Below are 20,947 nucleotides of genomic sequence, written 5' to 3' on the forward strand. Positions count from 1 at the left end.
ACAGTACATTGAATTTTAGATATAGCGTTTAAATATTTTTTGCTTTTAGTGTTTTAGAATATAATGCTTCTATTAGTTTCATAATTTGTTATTAAATAGTTCCATAGGTAGCATCATCCTTTATACCAGAAATAAGATCATTATCCTAAATGTTTTATATTTTAAACTTATTAACAAATGCCATTTTTTGTTTTCCAACATATTTGCGGAGGACAAATCTGGATTATGGAAAAGTATGGATTATAAAATAATAAATGGAACACTAAAATTACACATTTACAAAAGGATTTTTCATTTGGATTTGTGGATACTTTTGGAATTATAAGGATGTGTGCAGGATCTTTGAAAAATTCATAGATAGGAATGATACAGGATTGCAAGGATGTTCAGACCTTTGTTTCAAGGGCTTCACCCTGAGATAATTATAATCATCTCTTCTTGTCAGTAACTGGATCCTGGGATTTAGGAAGGACTTACGGATGGATTTTTTTTGTTACTGGATTTGGTAATTGATACGTCCAATTTAATGCTATATTTCTTATCGCATGGTTAATGTATAAATTGCCAAAGTCTCTAATTCTTGTTTTTTAAATAACTTTATTAATTATAAGGTGCTATTTGTGATGGGCGCATTATTCTAATGTTTCTAATTCACATTTTAGATGTTAAATGTTTCATTTGAACTAATGCACATATGTATTAAAATGCATGCATATAAGTGTGGGCTATTAAAATACCGGGGAGACCAGAATTAAGGTCTTGTAAATACATCTTTAAGAATATTGGATTTTTTTTTGGAAACATTAATATTCCTGATCCATCCATGTAATTGCTAAGTTTTGAAATCCATCAAGTTTTTAATTTTGTATATATGTTTTTAAAGTATATGTGAGTGAGAATAAATATTTCAGGAGTTAAATCATTAAATTTTTTTGATATTCCAGCACTTCGCAAGATTTGCACTTACATAATGGACATGATTAAATTAAATATATTTATATGTGCTAAATAAAAAAAGGATGTTTCATTTATGTTTTTATATTATTATAAATTATATTTGTTAGTTATTTTTAATAGTCTGTAAATCCATATTCCAGAGACTTCAACTCTTGCTTGTGCTTCACGATGCTAAGAATATCAAAATTCATTAATATAATAAAGTGATTTATATTTTTTTACGATCACCAGTTTAAATTAACTGATTTAAATAATTTTATATAAATTTTAAATATACTATCTAATTTTACCTCTCTTTGTAGTTTCCTTCGATCCGTTTTAAGTGCTTCTTCTGATTTTTCAGATGCCTCCGCAGCACTTTTATATCTAACAACCTGAGATTCTAATCTAGCAACAACAGCTTGTAAAGAACTAGTCTCCTGTTCCGATTTTTGCAGCTTGAATCTCATCTCAGACAATTGTTTATTTGCTTCTCCTGGAAACAATATTAAAGAAATACCAGTCACGGATGTAAAAAATCAAAACAAATCTAAAAGTGAAGGGATGCTTACTTTGAACACTTTCAATATCATCAAATTCGCCCAACGGTCCATTGGAAATACCGCGTTTTCCGGAAGATCTAGCATTATGCAGTTCTTGTTGCAGGTTTTGGATTTCTTGTTGCATGCTCTTTCTTTCTTCAGCAAAATTCCGTAATCGGAAGTCTTGAGGTGAAATTTACGATCATTAAGCAAAACTTCGATCATCAATGCAAGAATTTATAAAATAGGTATATTTACCAAGAGATCCTTCGCCAGCTCCAGCCAGCAGTGCGGCGCCTTCTTTGGTGACTAAAGTTCTTTTGGTGATTTCCTTGTTTTCATCATCACATTCACCACCCACAATGACCAACCCTTGCTCTGCTATAAGTTCATCACGTTCTTCCAACTGGCCTCTGGTCAAGGAAAGCTCTTCCTTAGCTGTGTTACAGATCTTCGCAGTTGTTCGCATTCTCGACCATTTTCTTTGTGCTCACGCTAAAAGAAGAAAAGATTAATACTAATTTTCATTATAGTAAAGTATAAATAGTGTATAATTGAATACCTGTAGTTGTGAATGGGCTTCCTCCAAGTCTTCAAGCCTATCCTTATGAAGTTGCAATTGATAACTTGCTGCAGCTTTATCATTATCAAGCTGTGCATTGGCAATCATTGCTTTTCGAAATCTATCTTCAACACTTCGCAATTCTTGCCAAGCATCTCTATAATAAAAAATGATCAATAATTATCTTACATTAATTCAATTCCTTGGCAAATTTTCATTTTATTCCTTTGACCATCTTCTAAACTATCTTCTGAACTCCTTCTTGATGATAATGAGTTGCCATGTGATTTATTAATTGAAGAGTTTATTGATCTAGTGCTTCGTAAAATAGGATCTAGGGAGAAGAAGACATATAATCGTCAATTCTAATAATACTACAAATATAACATTTTATAAAATAAAGCAAATGGAATACGAATAGAAGTATAAATAGTGTATAATTGAATACCTGTAGTTGTGAATGGGCTTCCTCCAAGTCTTCAAGCCTATCCTTATGAAGTTGCAATTGATAACTTGCTGCAGCTTTATCATTATCAAGCTGTGCATTGGCAATCATTGCTTTTCGAAATCTATCTTCAACACTTCGCAATTCTGCCAAGCATCTCTATAATAAAAAATGATCAATAATTATCTTACATTAATTCAATTCCTTGGCAAATTTTCATTTTACCTTTGACCATCTTCTAAACTATCTTCTGAACTCCTTCTTGATGATAATGAGTTGCCATGTGATTTATTAATTGAAGAGTTTATTGATCTAGTGCTTCGTAAAATAGGATCTAGGGAGAAGAAGACATATAATCGTCAATTCTAATAATACTACAAATATATACATTTTATAAAATAAAGCAAATGGAATACGAATAGTTAAAGTTATAATAAAACTTAAATACTTGAGTAAAAATTGATATTATTAACTGATCCGAGAAGAACCAACAAGTTTACAAAAATAACGAGATTTTCTAATTGAAGAAACATCCCAAAAGCCACAAAAAATAATCTCAGACTTATAGAATAGTGGAATAAACAGATTAATTATTTATTATTAACCATTTTGCTGCGAGAATATATTTCACAGGAGTGAAACTGCTGTACAAGCTAGCGAGCCCCCCAAGATTTTCCAATCATTATCAATAAAAATGTATTTAAAAATTAAAAATTACACTTCCAAATGACTAAACATTGTAATAAATAAATAATAATAATTTAACTGGTGATAAATCTTCATTTTAACGAACATTTTATGTCGTCTATGGATGACAAAGGTTTAATAAACTGATAATTAAAAGTATATTGTATTAACTTTAATAAAAGTATATTAAATTTAACGGCTAATAATACTTTGCTATGGCAACAGAACAGAACAATTAAAAGACAAGACATATTATATAATATTACTGGTAGAGATCGTTGTAGTTTGGTTGTTAGTAAAAAAGTGCAAGTATAAGATTCTTATAAGATTGGAGTTGAAAGAGTTGTTTATTGAAGAATAGTTTTAAATCAGTTGCATTTGATTAAGGTAATCCTGAATATAGAAAGAGGAGTTTATAATGAATTATATATATTACATTGGGGATTGACGAGTCAATGTAGCCAAGTCATTTAAGCTTAAATTAGGTAAAAATCTCGGAATTTGAAACACCCAGCTGTAAGTCTGTCAATACTTGTACATTGACACCTAAAAGTTGTCTCAAAACCTACATATGGTAAAGTGTACGTAACATATGTAGGTTTTGAGACAACTTTTAGGTGTCAATATACAAGTATTTACAGACTTACGAGGTAAACTTACTATAATGACTGAACTAATACAACATATCCATCGTATTTTTTATTGTTTTTAATTCAATTATTCTATTATGTTGTAGTTGTGGTCAACAACATGTGGGAAAGGAGAAGATTGTATTCATATTAGAGATGGATAACTCACTCCGGAGTTATCACTCCGATACAACTTATTTCTCGGAGCAAATCCGAGTGGAGTTGTCTCACAGGATTTGTCATATCCGACTTCCCTAAATTAGTACTAAATCTGTTAACATGCAGATATTTGCTTGAGATTTTTTACTAATACAAAGATTTGGGTCGAAAGAAGTGGTCTTTTTCTCGTCTAACAGCCAGTTCTAGGACTTTCCAGGTATATAATGTCTCAAAATAATGCTAATTTGCATTCTATATTCTGTATACGATAATGTTTGTCCGTAAATGAGCTCTTTCAATGGTATACAACCAGGTAAAAATATTTAGTATTATATTATAACTTTTACACAATTATGATTTCATAATTGTGTAAAAGTAATAGTATGCTAACCGAACTAACTGATGTATAATTATCGAAAAGAAAATAATAAAAGAATGTAAGGTATTATTATTTTGTGAAAAATATTATACACAAAGATTTGTTCTTATTTCATATATAAGGTTCACTGCATTATTTTTATATAAAAATAAACATATGCAAAGAATTCTATATTTTCTCTTCAAAAATAATTACAAAATTGAATTTGATCCTCAAGTTTTTTGTCAATTTAAGATTTGTATGCACATATTGAAATGCACAAAATAGTGATTATTATAATAAAATGAACAAAAATGTTGGAACTATTTGTAAACTATTTCCAAAGTCTTAATAAATCCTTAGATATATTAACAACACACTAGAGAACACATTTGTGTCAAGTATTATGTTTCAAAGTTGTCGGAGTTGTGGAGTTGTTGAGTGGATATATCTCCTCTCTGAAGCGGAGTCAAATCCTAACCGATCCAGCTTCGGATATGATAAGCGCATCTCTATATGTATTATATTGACGAGTCTTGTGGAGCCAATACAACATATACATGGTATAAGTTGGGAAGACTTATGGAGACTATATATTACAAGCTACATGGTAAAAGATACCAAAAAACGTTGTTCGGACGAAAGATGCAGAATAAAATAACTTAGTTCATTTTGATGTTATTCATCTCAACAATCCTTTTATAAAATAAAATCAATCAATTATTACCGCTAGCTGACTGCATATCATAGGCTCGATCAGCAGTTTCATCTTGGTCCCTTTGGGCCTTTTCCAACTCCCTCATTCGGATCTCCCTTGCTTCGACGCGCGCCTGCCTCCGTGCCGCTAGCCTGGCTTCGGCCTGAAATAAAATAAGGGTAGATCATGAATAAAGCAGCTGTTTTAGAATAATAATGGATTCGGTGATAATAAATTAAAATACAGTGTTAAAGGAATATGCGACTTGGGTAATAGAATAATTCGTGTAAACATAAAGGAATCTAGATTGCTGGATCATAAAAAATATTTTTGTTACCTTAAGTGTATGGGATACTATTGTAATTGATACCCAAAGACTGTAAGAATAAATCTTATTTCTTCTCAAATATTGACTGGTTGCTAGTAAATTAAAACACAATCTTTGGGGCCGTTCAAGTATTACGTAAGCACTATAGGGAGACGGGGGGGGTTACTAATTTGCTTATTTTGCTTATTTTCGGTAAGAAATTTGCTTACTTTTGCTGACAAAGGGGAGGGGGGGGGTAAATAATTGTAATAAATCTGCTTACGTAATACTTGAACGATCCCTTTCATATATATTATTAATAATGTATAATAATATTATTAATAATTATTATATCATATATAAAAATGAATCGTAAAATGTGTTAGTAAGCGCATAACTCAACAACACCTGAACCGATTTGGCCATTTATTTTTTAAAAATGTTCATTGAAGTCCAAGGATCCAATTGCCGGAAAACCCCTAAAAACATCCCTTTTCTTTTTCACATACAATATTATTTCATATTTTAATATTTATTATTTTCATATTTTTGCCATCGGATACGGAATATTTACTCAAGTCAATGGAGCGTTTTGGGTCGGAATTTTTTTACTATGCTCCAATTTGTATGAATTTTTGAAATTAGGTTCATCTTACTCTCAAGTTCAAAAGTGAAAATAATTTAGACTCCTTTGCCATTTCCCGGGGGGATAACATTCCTCTCAGTGGTGTAATTTCATTTTTTATTCAAAATAATGTCGGATATCGATAAAAGAACTAATTATAAGAAAAAGATGTTTTATAATGTTTTTCAAAAAAGCAATCATTTTATTTAAAGCAATTGTACATTTAAGATCCATATGGGTGGATGTATATACATTTCGGTATAGACTGTAGTGTAAAAAACATAATTTTTAACTAATTGGTAAATAACAGTATAGGTTATTAAAAAAATTGAACTTTTGTTGTAAACATAAGTACAGGACAACGTCTGTCGGTCTTCTAGTTATTAATAATGAAACTTATGACTATTTATGCTAACTAGTTCGAGAAGACTTTGAAAGATTTTTGCTCTTTTAAACATTATTCAAGAAATTCGAAAACGAATAAGAACATTAAAATTGTTACTTCGACAAGAATAAATCTTATTATTTTTTAATTATATATGCAATTAAAAATACATACATAAATTATTGAGTAAATGCTAATAAACTATAAAACACTATCTTTCAAAGAAATAAATTTAAATAAATAGATAAGTATTATTAAAGGAAAGAGCAAATTATGACTTTTAAGTTAATAGTTGGGATAAACACGAAGAAACCTAAATAGCTAAGTAATATCAAATCTTATGCCTTCTTAATTATTTACATAAAATCTATTTGATGATCTTATTTGTTCTATTTCAAAGTAATTTTATAGAAAAGACATAAATACCCGCAATGTTAAGAAACACAAAAAAAAAAAGTCATAACAATACTAAATAATAGTTCCAGAAAAAGTATATAGATTAATAAGTGCATTTAAAACGCAAAAAGATGATCTGTAATATATTTATTTATTTTTTATTTGCCCTTCAGATTATATTAGCCATTTATTGATTTGCCATTTAATTTTTGCCAAAGTATTATATTGCAAGGATATCAAGAAATACAAAAATACATCCATATGTGACTTTTAACTGAACAGAAAAAGAATTCACCCTAGTAGTCAGCACATGTCGGGGGCATCGAACTCAAATCACCCCTATGAATTCAAAAACTGCCCCTTATTTTCTTATCTGAAGCTTATAATATATATTTCATTTTAACAAGTTCCATGACCTAATTCAAAACTAGTAAATGGGAAATAAAATCTTGTTTTGGACTCTAGGAATAAGTATAAACATATTTTTCATGAACACACTTTTTTAACACACCCCTTTGTAAAAGAAGACTTTCATTTTTGAATGGCAAAAGTAAATTGTAAAAAAGCTAGACATCTCGCTCTATATTTAAAATGTTGACATTGACATGTTTTCCAAATTTATGTGTTATGTAAAAATAAATATATATTATCTATTCAATTTACAAGTACATGAAATTTCCACGAACCATCAGCGCTCTTTACAAATAATAATGCTACCTACAACACTAACATCTTGTACGATTTAACTACATTTTTATTTAATTTCTGATAAACTAAAAATAGCATTCAATGTTATTACTTACTTCAGATACACAAAACACACTATTAAACCGAAAGATATTTATAAACTCAAAGAATTTTTCCTCAAAAACACATTTTGAATCTGATCAAACCTAATAAAATTGGTATATATTTCAAATTGACACAGTAGTATTATCATTTCTGCATTTTTGTATCTCATGCCATTGTGATAAGATAACAATTTATTATTTCTGCGTCCATGTACAAAATAATTTAACCATACATGTTCCATGAGTCACTTTTTTCATGTGATTCATCATGGGTTGAGTAAAATTATTTATTCTATATATTCAAAGAATTATGATCCACAGATCTGTGTAAGAAAAATACAAAAACTTTATAGTAACTACAACACCAAAACGTGCTTTTAATAATTATTTTATATATAATGTGATATTATTAAAAGTTTTGTATTCAGACAATGAAAAACAAGATAGAGACTCAAATTATGTAATATTAAAGATAGTGTTGGAATATGACATATTTTATCTAAAGTGGAAAAGCATGTAAGTAACCAGAAAAATTAGTTATAGAAGATCAAAATAAATATTAATTCAATAAATGATTAAATGTTCAACAAGAATAGAATAGTTGCAGAAGGTCAACATAAAAATTGATTCAATCAATGTTCTTTAGTAAAAATTACAACCCTTTACTATATTCTATACCACATGAATTGAAAAGCTTTTTGACCAATTTGTTACAAGTATTTCGTAAATCAAGGTATTAATATTAATATTATATTAATAACCTATGATAAACAATAATAGTATAATTAGAGTTATGATTTTGTTGGGTATGGCTCCCCAATAACGATATTTAGTCAAATCTTATCATTGAATAGTATTTGTATGTGGAATATATGATTATTATAATACTTATGATTGAATGTTTCATTTTTAGACCAAATTTATTAAATAAAACAATATCTTGTAGGCACTTCGAAATGTAATTATCAGTGTTACTTCATAAACACTCTACAAACATAAGTTTTGAAATATTTACTGATTAAATTAATATTTTTAAGTAAATATATGGGGGGTATAAATATGAAAATACACAACCAATAAGATGTATAAATAAAGACCTCCAAAATTTTATTCATACATTTCGACATCAAAATTTTACTACTTTCCATCACACGTACAAATATTCATTCATTCTACTATGATATCATCCACGTACACATATTCATTCTTTCAGAAATGCTTAATTAATAATTTTTGGAAAAAAACTAGATTTATTATTTATTTATTAAATTCATACATACACTACTCCAAGCTCCTTTGACTGCCAAATTTCTAATCATCCCCACACGTTGGGGATGCAAACAATCTGACAAAGATGAGCGTCTACGAATTTGACCAAAATTTAACATTTTTTTAATAGTCTTCTGGGCTTTTCTAATATGAAACAATTTCGGTAACAAAGAAAACAATAATAGACCAAAGCGACGTATCCCTGAAGTTTCAATGGTAATCATGGTAATAATAAGAAAACTGTCTTCCAATTATTTTTATAATAATATAAACTTGTATATATTGAAAGAAATTTAGTTTGGTTTATGTCTCAAACCCTCTTGTTTAAAATGATAAACTATTTGTATGTGTAACTAGAATCCTCATAAAAGTTTATACACTGCTCTTACTACAGTCAATTGACGCTTTTTTATTACAATCACTCAATTTTAGAGTTTAGATTTCACTTAATATTTTATTGGTTTTCAATACTTTATTGGTTATCTTTACTTCAAACTCCTCTGAATTTACGTTTAAGACTGAACCAATCCCTTCAAGGAAATTTCGACAGTAGGAAGTGCATGTTCAAGATCAAGGAAAAATATTTGTTCTTGTTGCAACGCCCAAAATATCTTCTCACATAGGTAGTGTTCGTGTACTTGCCGAGTCAAAGATTCATAAATGAGCCAAAGACTAAATATTCATTATAAAGTGAAAGCAGAACATTTAAAAGACATATTAAAAGATTATTTTCTAGCTTTGCTGTAAGGTGACTCTGAAATTTGTTAATTCATTTGAATATTACACTTTAACATTATTTTAATAAATATAGAAAAATATTTTTTTTAATCAAGATCAAAATGTTAATCATTAAAACATTGTTATCAATGAGTCAAAGGCGAAATCTATGTAATAAAGTGGAAACAGAAGTATTAAAAAACATACTAAAAGATTATTTTCTAGCTTTGCTATAAAGTGACATTGAAATTTATCAATTTATTTGAATATTATAGTCTAACATTATTTTAATAAATACAGAAAAATTATTTTTTAATCAAAATAAAAAAAAAAATTTCATTAATAATCAAAATATTGCCATAAATGATTCAAAGGCAAAATCTATGTGATAAAGTGAAAGCAAAAGTTTTGAAACAAATACTAAAAGAGTGACTATTGAATCAATTAATTCATTTGATTATTACCGTTTTACATTATTTAAATAAATGCAGAGAAAACAAATAATTATTTTTAATAATCAAAATATTGCCAAAATGAGCTAAAGACAAAATTCAAAGACCAGCAAAAATCTTAAAAAAAGCATTAGAAGATTATATTCAAAATGACTAATAATTTAAATTCATTCATTAAACTCATTTGAACATTCAATTAATTCTATTTAAAACTAAAAAAAAATTGTAACATCTTACTTTAAATAACAAAAAATATATCAGGTCCAATAATAACAAACAATCGTTGTTCAAAACTTTAAAAGCATTGTTGAAAAAACTTAAAATTAATCTAAATAATAAAAAAATTAAAATATAGTACATAAAATAATAAGAAATTTATGAAATTACGAATCTTAGCTATGAAAGCAATTATTATTATTCAAAACAAAACTAAAAAAAATATTTTATTATTAATATTCGCCATTCGGCTATATATTATAATAATATAATATATAGCTAATATATTAAATATTCATTATCGGCTTGATGCGAAAAATAAATTAGTAAGATGATCACAATAAACTTTTTGGGAATTTCAAAGTCTTTATTTACCTATATTTCCATAAAGAATGTCGACAGTAACGTCACTAATAAAATATGTGTAGTGCTTTAAATTATTCAAATAAATACGTTTGTAAAACTGAATATTTATAATGCCCAAAATTGCAAAATGACTGAAATCCAATACACCAATAAATATAGAACATCGAACCGTTATTGATATAAATTGCTCTACTGAATAAGTAATTTTTCTTTGAAAAACAATACAGTATAGTATTTATTCAAAACCACGATAGTGGACTCTTACTAATTTTATTTGCATCCATAACAATAAAATATTTTATTGTTAAACATATGTTTATCCTAATTAAATATAATATAATAAGACCTCATTAAAAATATAACTCATATCCAAATTTAAATTGTGTGCGCATTTGTTATTGTATATAAATTTAGTTGGTAATAAATCTTAAGCAATTTGATATGTTTGGAATTTGTGTATATATATAATCAATACAGTAAATAATATAAGATTGTGTGCATAATTTGAACTATATTTTATTTAGTTATAATTAAATGTTGTTCTAATAATTCAAATATTTTAGTCTCATATATATTATATTTATGAATGCTTGTGTTTAAGAGTAGAAAGGATAGATTAGCATAATTAAATAAATAAAAGTAACCATAAATTTAAAAAATATTACTTAGTTTACTGCTTTAACTTTATATATAACTATTTTCAAACTATTTTTCTACCTGACGTATACATTTAAATTTAAATAAAAAACACCGAACTAATTATAATTCAAAAAGCGTATTATAACGTTACTCGAATATCCGCGCGAACATACAAAGTAGCAAATTCTTTTGGGATTTGAGTTTATTTGTTTGACCTTCTGTGACAAATACTAAATTAGAAAAGCTACTACTTTCTTTATAAAAAATTTACTAGAGAACTCATTTTTGTGGAATTCAAAAATAGTCCTATTATAGTTACAATTACAATCACAGAACAAACACAGAAAATTTAATAATGAAAATCATGGTTTCAAAAGTTTCATGTTATAAAATATTCTATATCATGATATAGATATTATTGAAATAATATAAATTTTGTTGATTTATTTACAAAGGAACACACACAGGCAATGAATACCTACTAAGATGAAATCCAATTATTAATTCACCTAATAATATTGAAGTTGAGTTCCAATTATTAGGTGTTAAACCATCTTTTCTCAACATCTTAAAAAGCCACATATTTGGCTATGTTTAAGTTTAATTTATAATTATAATATTCAGTTTATTGTATTGTAGTATTCAGAATTGATGTTCAATTGATTGAATTCAATCAAATTCAAAACAATGCCAGAAATAAAACTCGAGCATGTAATTTAAGAGCATAATTTTAAAACCATCTGCACATAGAGTGTAAAGTGAATTCAAATTATTAAGAGTTGCATCAAAAATAGTTTTATTAAATACAAATGTATTATGATTTAAATTTTGATATAAAAAGTTGATGCAACTAATATATATTTCAATCAAATTCAAAACAGAGCCACAAAACATCTCGAGAATGTTTTGTTAAAAATATAATGACTATGTGTAAGTCTTTTTAAAAGAGATTTATTAAATTTATAATTATAATATTCAGTTTATTGTATTGTAGTATTTGGAATTGATATCCAATTGATTGAATTCAATCAAATTCAAAACAATGCCAGAAATGAAACTCGAGTATGTAATTTAAGATCATAATTTTAAATTCAACAGCACATACAATGTAAAGTGAATTCCAATTATAAATAGTTGCATCAAAAAGGATTTTTATTAAATACAAATGTATTATGATTTAAATTTTGATATAAAAAGTTGATGCAACTAATATATATTTCAATCCAATTCAAAAGAGTGCCATAAAACATCTCGAGAATGTTTTGCTAAGAATATAATGACTATGTGTAAGTCTTTTTAAAAGAAATTTAATAAATCTATAATTATATTATTTAGTTTATTGTATTGTAGTATTCGGAATTGATATCAAATTGATTAAATTCAATAAAATGAAATTCAATTCAAAACAATGCCAGAAATGAAACTCGAGTATGTAATTTAAGATCATAATTTTAAATTCAACAGCACATACAATGTAAAGTGAATTCGAATTATTGAGAGTTGCATCAAAAAAGGTTTTTATTAGATACAAGTGTAATATGATTTAAATTTTGATATAAAAATTGCCAATTGATGCAATTAATATATATTTCAATCGAATCAAAACAGTGCCACAAAACAACTCGAGGTTGTAATTGAAGAATATAATCTGCCCATAATAATATATAAATTGAGATCCAATTATTAAGAGTTTCATCAGGAAGATTTTTTATTTTAAATAGGAATTTATTATTCTTTTAGACTTGAAATAAAGAAGTCCCAATTGATGTAACTGATATATCTTTCAATCAAATTCTAGAAATCTAACTCAAAGGAATTCTAGAAATCTAACTCAAAGATATAATTTTAAGAATATTATTTTAAATCCAACTATTGTGTATTATTGTGCAGATTTCTATCTCCAGAAAAATAAGACCATTACTAAAAACAATTACTAATTACTAAAACATTGACTGATATCAATTTTTTTAAGATACAAAATAGTGTTTCAAAACTTTTACAATTATAATAAGCAATTCTGCAGAAAGTAATGGTTTATTCAAACTTTAGCTTTTTCGAAAGACTGTTACACCCAAGGAACGTCAAAGAAATGATCTTTTCCAAGTAGATATAAGTTTCAATATAAATCTTACCTCTTTAGCAATTTGATCTAAAGCTTGATCTTCTGCAGAACATCGTGGCACAGTACGCCTTCTACCTCCTCCTACACCACTCAAATCCATTTTTTCAAGTTTTAAGATGTTGGACTAAATCCTAGAGATAAATTAATATATTAGTATGTTGTAGGATATGAATACATGTATATATACGAGTATATATATATATATATATATATATATATATATATATATATATATTAGGGTGGTCCTTAAAATGGTCATTTTCGAATTTCCTTGCTCCCAGGGGCTCAAATGGTTCCAAATAGATAAAAAACAATTCTCTGAAAGTTTTAGCTCTTAATATTAACGTTTAGATAGAGCGCAATTCAATCAAAGTTTGTATGGAAAGAGCATGGAAAAAATTTTGAAAATTTAAAAAAAATGTGTTAGGTATAACTTAGCGACAAATGAATGAGTTTTATTAATTCATTTGTTCGCTAAGTTACATCTAAAAAACATTTTTACAATTTTTGAAAATTTTTCCATGCTATTTCCATACAAAACTTTGATTGAATTGCGCTCTATCTAAACGTTAATATTAAGAGCTAAAACTTTCAGAGAATTGTTTTTTATCAATTTGGAACCATTTGAGCCCCTGGGAGCAAGGAAATTCGAAAATGACCATTTTAAGGACCACCCTAATATATATATATATATATATATATATATAAAATACTAAAAGAATAACATTAAAAACTAGCATATAAGTTGGCAAATTTTAAATTGGTACATAATTGGCTAAATAATTAATTGAATTTTTAAATATAATATAATACAATATTGTATTATAAATAGATTATAAGAAGAATACTTCAGAATATAAAGAATTTTAGACCCACAAATTAATTTAGAGGTGCGGTAAAGTCAAACTTGAAGCAACTCAATAAATTATCGCTAATATCTATACATTAATTGTATTTTATTTATAAATTTATTCTTATAAAGAATTCTTACACTAGAGCATTATATGTCAAACACAAAAGCAAAACTGATATTTGAATATCAAGTAAGCTTCAGAAATGTTTTAATTTGTGGGTCGAACATGTTTCGAAAACAAAACAGGTTGCTCTGAATTTTTAGATATTCTAGGCTATTTATAGTGCAGCATATTTTGAGAAAATCTATTAAAATAGCATCAATTTAGTTTTAAATAATATATATTCAAATATATAGCAAGATGATAAAGGAAATATAAAAATGACAGCTAAAATATTAATTATGTATATGAAGAAGTGTTTAGGATTATAATTATATTATACAGATTTTATAATGTATAGATTAGAGTATCAATTGAAGGTATCAAATTAATTGCTATAAATTAGGCCATGATTTAAAAATATATATTCAAACTATTTGTGATAGTATGCATCTTACCTAATCAGATTTTATTCTATCCAAATTCACACCACAACATTGTTTTCATTATAAGCTAAATATTAATTTCATTTGAGTTTATTATTAGAATCTATGACACTTTAATCACAATCAATAGTTGTCAATTACTAGCATAGGATTCGTGTCAAAAAATTGCCCAATATATTCACAGAAGACCAGAATTATGCTGATTGATATGTGACATTGCAGTAAAAATTTATAAAACTATATATAACTTAAAGAAAGACTAAATGCCGATCTAATTAATCGGACCTCTCAATAAATAAAACCATAAACACATGGTAAATGATTGAAACTTTTCAAAGAAATAGTCATTTCTGCAATGCCACCATCTTGAATTTCTTATTGTTGCACAAACTTGTCACGGGCGGTATCGATAACCTTATCGATAACGATTATTTGCAGGAAAACTGTTATTTTAAAATTCAAATATTAAAAATGGCTAATAAAAAATACACAATAATAAATTAACATGTCTACAATCTACCCAGAATCTATTTCATTATTGAATATAATTTTGCGAAGCAAACACTCTTGTCAATGTAATGATGAACTTCTTCATAGTAGGGTCATTTTAATTTAATAAGAATAAGCGATTGCAATTGATATTTATTAAATTCAACAATAAAGGATAAGGACTTAGGTTGATTAGTTTTTGGCTATGATCGGCTTGGCCATTTCTTTATAATACTTACTTGAAGAACTTACTGAATATTAAGTTCATTAATGTTTTGAATATGTTCATCAAAGTTTCAAATTTGTATTGTTACAATTTTAGAAGCTTCTAATTTTTTATAAAACATTACACACATACTTAAATATTATAGATATTCATTTTTAGAATAGGCTTCATATTATCATCACATTTAAGTTTAACAATTTATAAGCTGCTTAAACTAAGTTCTTATATATTAATAAAACAAAATGTGATTTTGTATTATTTATTCAAAAATGTATGTTAATAAACATCCTAAATCAGAAAAAATAATCCTATTTTAAATACTTTCATAGGAACAGTGGAATGTGATATGGTTTAAAACCATTAAAACCAAAATTAGAAATAAATAAAAAAAATCATAAAATTTTCGTGATAAAAATATTGTACTGGGACATTTGGTAAAATATACTTCAAGGCAGGACTTGATGGTTCATGTTAATTTAATTACAAAATATGTAAATTCCTAAGCTAGAGTAAAAAAGAGTTATCTACAACACTAATTGAGTATTCGTATACTTATACCATATAACATTGATTATATCAGTATGCTTAAAGTCCTAGGCCTACACCACATATTGAAATGTATGAGTAAATGACTTCTAAAGTAGAAAATATGAAAAATAGGCAGTTCGATAAGTACATATTCTAAATTTATTGTATTAGATATTACATAAAAATTGTATCACCGAATTAATTTATAAACCTTAAAATAACATGAGTATCAAAATTTTAAAAACTTATTTACCAATCAGTCTTTTGCAATAAATACTAATTTGTCAATGTGATGAAATATTGAAGGATGGATTTCTTATGGTATATGGAAGCCTATCTAGAAAATTGGAATAAATAAATGTGTAAACTTGATTTTGGCACCACTACTAAAATGATCGGCAATGTAATTACATATTAAAAACCTAACTAAATTAAAATGAACGAATAATGATAACATGTACTTCAATAAACAATGAATCCCCAAATTAGGGAATGCATCTTTATCAACATCCGTCTTCAAATATATACAAATAGCAACTTAAAAAGAATCAAATACTTTTTAAGTGTTTGAAATTGACCACCTTCAAATAATTAGGCAGCTTCTTCCACAGGGGCAGGGGCAGGACTTGAATCAGCTGGCAATTTCTTCACTTTCACTTCCTGCACAGCCTCATCACTTACGCCATTTGTGGATCCATTTGTGACATTATCACCATTGACTTCTGCTTCTTTATCATTCTCTTTATCTGAATCAGCTCCATTGGTGCTAGATTCTACGACATCACCATTTCCCTCAATTTTGGATTTCAATCCATTAGTACCATTTGTTTCAACCCCATTGGATTCTTTTAAAGTGTGGTCATTTTCATCACTGGGTTTGGCATCACTAGAAGTTACATTAACATCAGCTTGAACCTTTTCAGAACTCACTTCAGATACTTCTGCTTCTTTTACTTCCGCAGTACCGTTTGCTTCAACTTTGTTTTCAGCCTCATTTTCTTCAATGACAACAGTTTCAGGTTTCGTTGAATCTATTTCTGAATTTGTTTTATCATCAGTCTCCTCACCATTCTCTTTGGTTACATCTGTTGTGGTCACAGCAACTGTTTCAGTTTCTGTTGTGGCTACGACAGCAGATTCTTCACTTTCTTTGACAACATCAGAAGTTTTTGCATCAGTACTATCACATGGTTCCTCTACTTTAACAGTTTCTTCACTAGCCTTGGCAGAGACAACTTCTTCCGATTCAGTCTTCTTACCTGAATCAACTTCCATAGGTTCAACTTCATTGGTTTCTGTTTTGGTCTCTTCAGGCTTTTGCTCCTCTTCTGGTTTTTCAGTCTCTTGTGGTTTCTCAGTTTCAGTCTCTGGTTTTATTTGTTCAACTTCAGCCTTCTCTGGTTCAGTCTCAGTTTTTTCAGTCTTCTCCACATCGGTGGTCATTTCAACTTCAGTTTCAGTCTTCTCCACATCAGTGGTAGTTTCAACTTTTTCAACCTGTGTAGTAGTACTTTCAGCAGTTTCCACAGTTGGTTCAACTTTGTCTGATGATTCTGTTGTGGTTTCAGCACTTACTGCTGGTACTTCAGTCATTTCTACATCAGTGTCCATTGGTGTTTCAGTATCTTTTACAACCTCTTCTGCAGATGAAGAAGTGAGTACTTCATTTGACTTTTCAGCAGAATCAACAACCTCAACAGATTTTTCTGAAGTTTCAGACACTTCATTTGATTTCTCAGCTGATTCGGTAACTTCTACTGATTTCTCTTCTGCAGTTGTAGTGGCTACCTCATCTTGTTCAATTTTGGCAAGTTTTGCAGGATGCTATAAATTATAATATCAGATTATTCACAAAAAATGCTCAAAGTTTTATAATAATACATTTTATAATGACTTTAAAAAATACCATTGATAAACTGAAATTGAATTTAAAGCAACACTTTCTTTTTTGAATATTTTTTAGTTTGTAATAATAATTAAAAATGCTAAAGAATTTTTGTGTGTGTATTTTGGATAATTTGAAATACATTAACAACTACTACAGAAAATATATTATCTACTTCAAATAACTATAGCAACTACCAAATAAATTTCATTTTGTTACAAATTATGACTTTACGAACATACCTCTTCCTCATCTTTATCATCTGATTTTCTTTTAGCGCTAATTGCTTCTAAAGGTAATTCTGAGAATGATTTAATTATGGTATGCTTTTCTCTATCTTCATCGGTAAATGAAGTCTCAGAATCACGCTGAACTAGAACAGCAGCCATACCAGCTTCTAAAGCAGCATTTGCTTCTACAAAATAAATTCACATACTAAATATGTATTCATATACTCTCAGATTGGTAGGAAATACTATCTTATAATGTATTCATACCACATAATTTTATTTAAAGTAGTTGCAGAAATTAAAAATGATTGGAAATATTATTTACCATTTACGATATCAGTCAAGAAAAGAATTTGATCACAGCCAATTTCTTTGCTGATGTTTTTGTAGCTGTCCACTTCTTGTTTACCGCCAACAGAGGTATCAAAATGACCTGAGATCTTGTCCAACAAATCGCCTTTTTCTGTGTTGCCAAACAAGAGTTTTTGGGCAGCTACACTTCCGCTTGAGTAAATATAGAGTTGGTGACCTGAGGCTGACCAGCTTGTTAGAGCTTCAGGAACATCATCATAGACACTAAAATTAAATGGGTAACATGTGTAATTTACCAGTAACATGGTCAAATGTATAAATTTTTAATTGTCTCTAAAGAAACATTATATTATATACATTTTTATAAGTTAAGATTGAAAAAATACTTACTGTCCCTTAATGGTACCATCTTTGTACCCCTTCTCCCAGATGAGTCCCTGCAATGTCTTAAGAGCTCCAGTCTTACGATCAAGGCTGATTTGCCATTTTACATTATCAACAACTGATTTGATAACAGCCTCACGGTTGCTATCATCTTCTTCAATTATCTCAACACAGCCTTCAACTGATTCTGATTTATCTTTAACAGCTAGTTCTCTCAATGCAGATACTGCAGATTTAACATCTGCAGACTCCCAGTTAGATGTTAGGAAGGATTGTACATTGTCCGAGGCATAAGGGAACAAAGTGTCCTGCAGAGAAGTTGATATTAGATTTATATTAAATAGAACAAGTCGTTGGACTTGGTAGACGATCCAAAGTAAACCATCATAAATTCATCTACCTTTGATACAGAATGCATTTTAAAATAAACATTATTTCTTTTATACAGTAAAACAATAGTCTCGTAAGTGTTCAAGCATGATAAAGTTTGATATTTACTTACATTACAGAAAGAATAATTTTAAAATATTAATAAAGGATAATGAAAAGATAATCATTTTTAGTGTGATGGTGAAAAATACTAAATCGAATCATTTCATTACTATTAATGTAACTTAGTAGTATAATACATTACCCTTGTTGCATATACCTAGTAATTTTGACCAAAAGAGTCATTATAAATATTAGGGACAATATAATACAGATCAAAGGATCTTTTGCATCTAATCACCTTTACAGTACAATTGATTATGTATTGATCAAGGAATAAAATAAAATTGTAGAAGAAGAAATTTATATAAGCCTGTGAGGTTCCAAGTGAATAAATAATAAATTAGACTAAAACCTACTAATTACTATGAAAGTTTTCAATTAAAACTATTAAATTCGTAAATAAAAACGAATATTTTCATTAGCCCTTGATATAACCCGATTGCCAACAATTTTAGCGAACAACAATTCAATCCAAAACTGGTTTGCAGAAACACAGATGTGCGGCATTTTCATGTGTCCACCATTAAGAAAGCCGAAACAAACAGAACTATTTTTTTTACCAAAATTCACTCACTCTTCGTCTAAACCAATATATACTATCACACAAATCATTCAATTAACTCTATTTCGAATAAATGTAAACAATGGGTTTGTATATTTTGATGAAACATGAGATTTATGACCTACCTTAACAAAGCTTTTCGAGGTGGTTGTGCCTTCGATGTCTAGCAAAATAGTTTTCGCAGAAGTTATTTTAGTATCAAATTGTTGAGCGGTTTCCATTGTTATCACTGTTTAAAATCTACTTAATATAAGTTAAAAATAATAAAAGTTTATTTAGAAAAACTAGAAGCTTTGCAAGAGTTTAGCACCAAGGAGCCCGTCAACAAAGACCGGCGAGAACAAATATTGCAAATCTTCTGCGAACACACCTCCCTAGAACAGCGCGAAAATAACTAAATTTGTGCGTAGCGCAGTGTGGCAACACCTTGAACCACATCCGCTAAAGAGCGCGGACGATTTGAAATCATTTTTAGTGTAGAAACGAAAACCAGATTTGTAAAAGATCATTCCTTTTCAAATAAATTATACATTTTATAACAATTCTTATCGGTTCATACAAGGCAAAAACAATTTCCTTATCACATCTTTGTTCATTTTATGAATAATAAAAAAACTAAAAAATATAAGCCTCTGTTGCCAAATCTTAAATCTGGCAACATCGCAATATTTTAATATAAATTAATAAATTTTACTAATAATAAGTACATTGATATGATATTAATACTTGTTTTATAAAAAATAGTCATAACATATTAATTAGATCCATAAACAAGTTGTAAGTGGCATTTGGCCTTAGGGCAAGTTGCATGAATCTTCCGGTACATGTACCGGAATACCTACATAGACAATAAGAATTAAAATTAAACTATTTAATAAAAAATTTTAAACATTAATTGTGTAATAAAATCTAATCAATTTATTTATTAAATTATTTAATACATTTCATTCTTCTTTGTTTTTTAAAAATGAATTTTATTTAAGTGTGGACATCAACTGTAATCACCAGTTAGAAAACACATAACAAATTTGATAAAAATTTCATTATTAAACCATTTATAATATTTTATGTTAGTTAAGACTATAAAGTGTATCGTCATACAAAATTTAACCAAAATCGCCAAAAACGTAAACCCCATCA

General features: G+C 27.9%; 1 protein-coding gene and 1 pseudogene across 1 annotated transcript; both read right to left on the minus strand.

The window, feature by feature from the left end:
- Nucleotides 1–91: 91 nt before the first annotated feature.
- Nucleotides 92–15,083, minus strand: LOC113383141 (annotated as a pseudogene).
- Nucleotides 15,084–16,290: 1,207 nt separating this feature from the next.
- LOC113383062 (enolase-phosphatase E1-like) lies at nt 16,291–20,201 on the minus strand. The gene is made up of 5 exons (XM_026621313.1): nt 19,933–20,201; nt 18,760–19,061; nt 18,383–18,633; nt 18,070–18,242; nt 16,291–17,766 (listed from the first exon to the last, which is right to left on the minus strand). The coding sequence occupies exons 1-5, from the start codon at nt 20,026–20,028 to the stop codon at nt 16,534–16,536; spliced, it is 2,055 nt and encodes a 684-aa protein (XP_026477098.1). The 5' UTR covers nt 20,029–20,201; the 3' UTR covers nt 16,291–16,533.
- Between the last annotated feature and the right edge of the window lie 746 nt (nt 20,202–20,947).

Source organism: Ctenocephalides felis, unplaced genomic scaffold (genome assembly GCF_003426905.1).
Source record: "Ctenocephalides felis isolate EL2017-DRISC unplaced genomic scaffold, ASM342690v1 CF-g0.4_SCAFFOLD_03570, whole genome shotgun sequence".
In the NCBI taxonomy this organism is placed as follows: domain Eukaryota; kingdom Metazoa; phylum Arthropoda; class Insecta; order Siphonaptera; family Pulicidae; genus Ctenocephalides; species Ctenocephalides felis.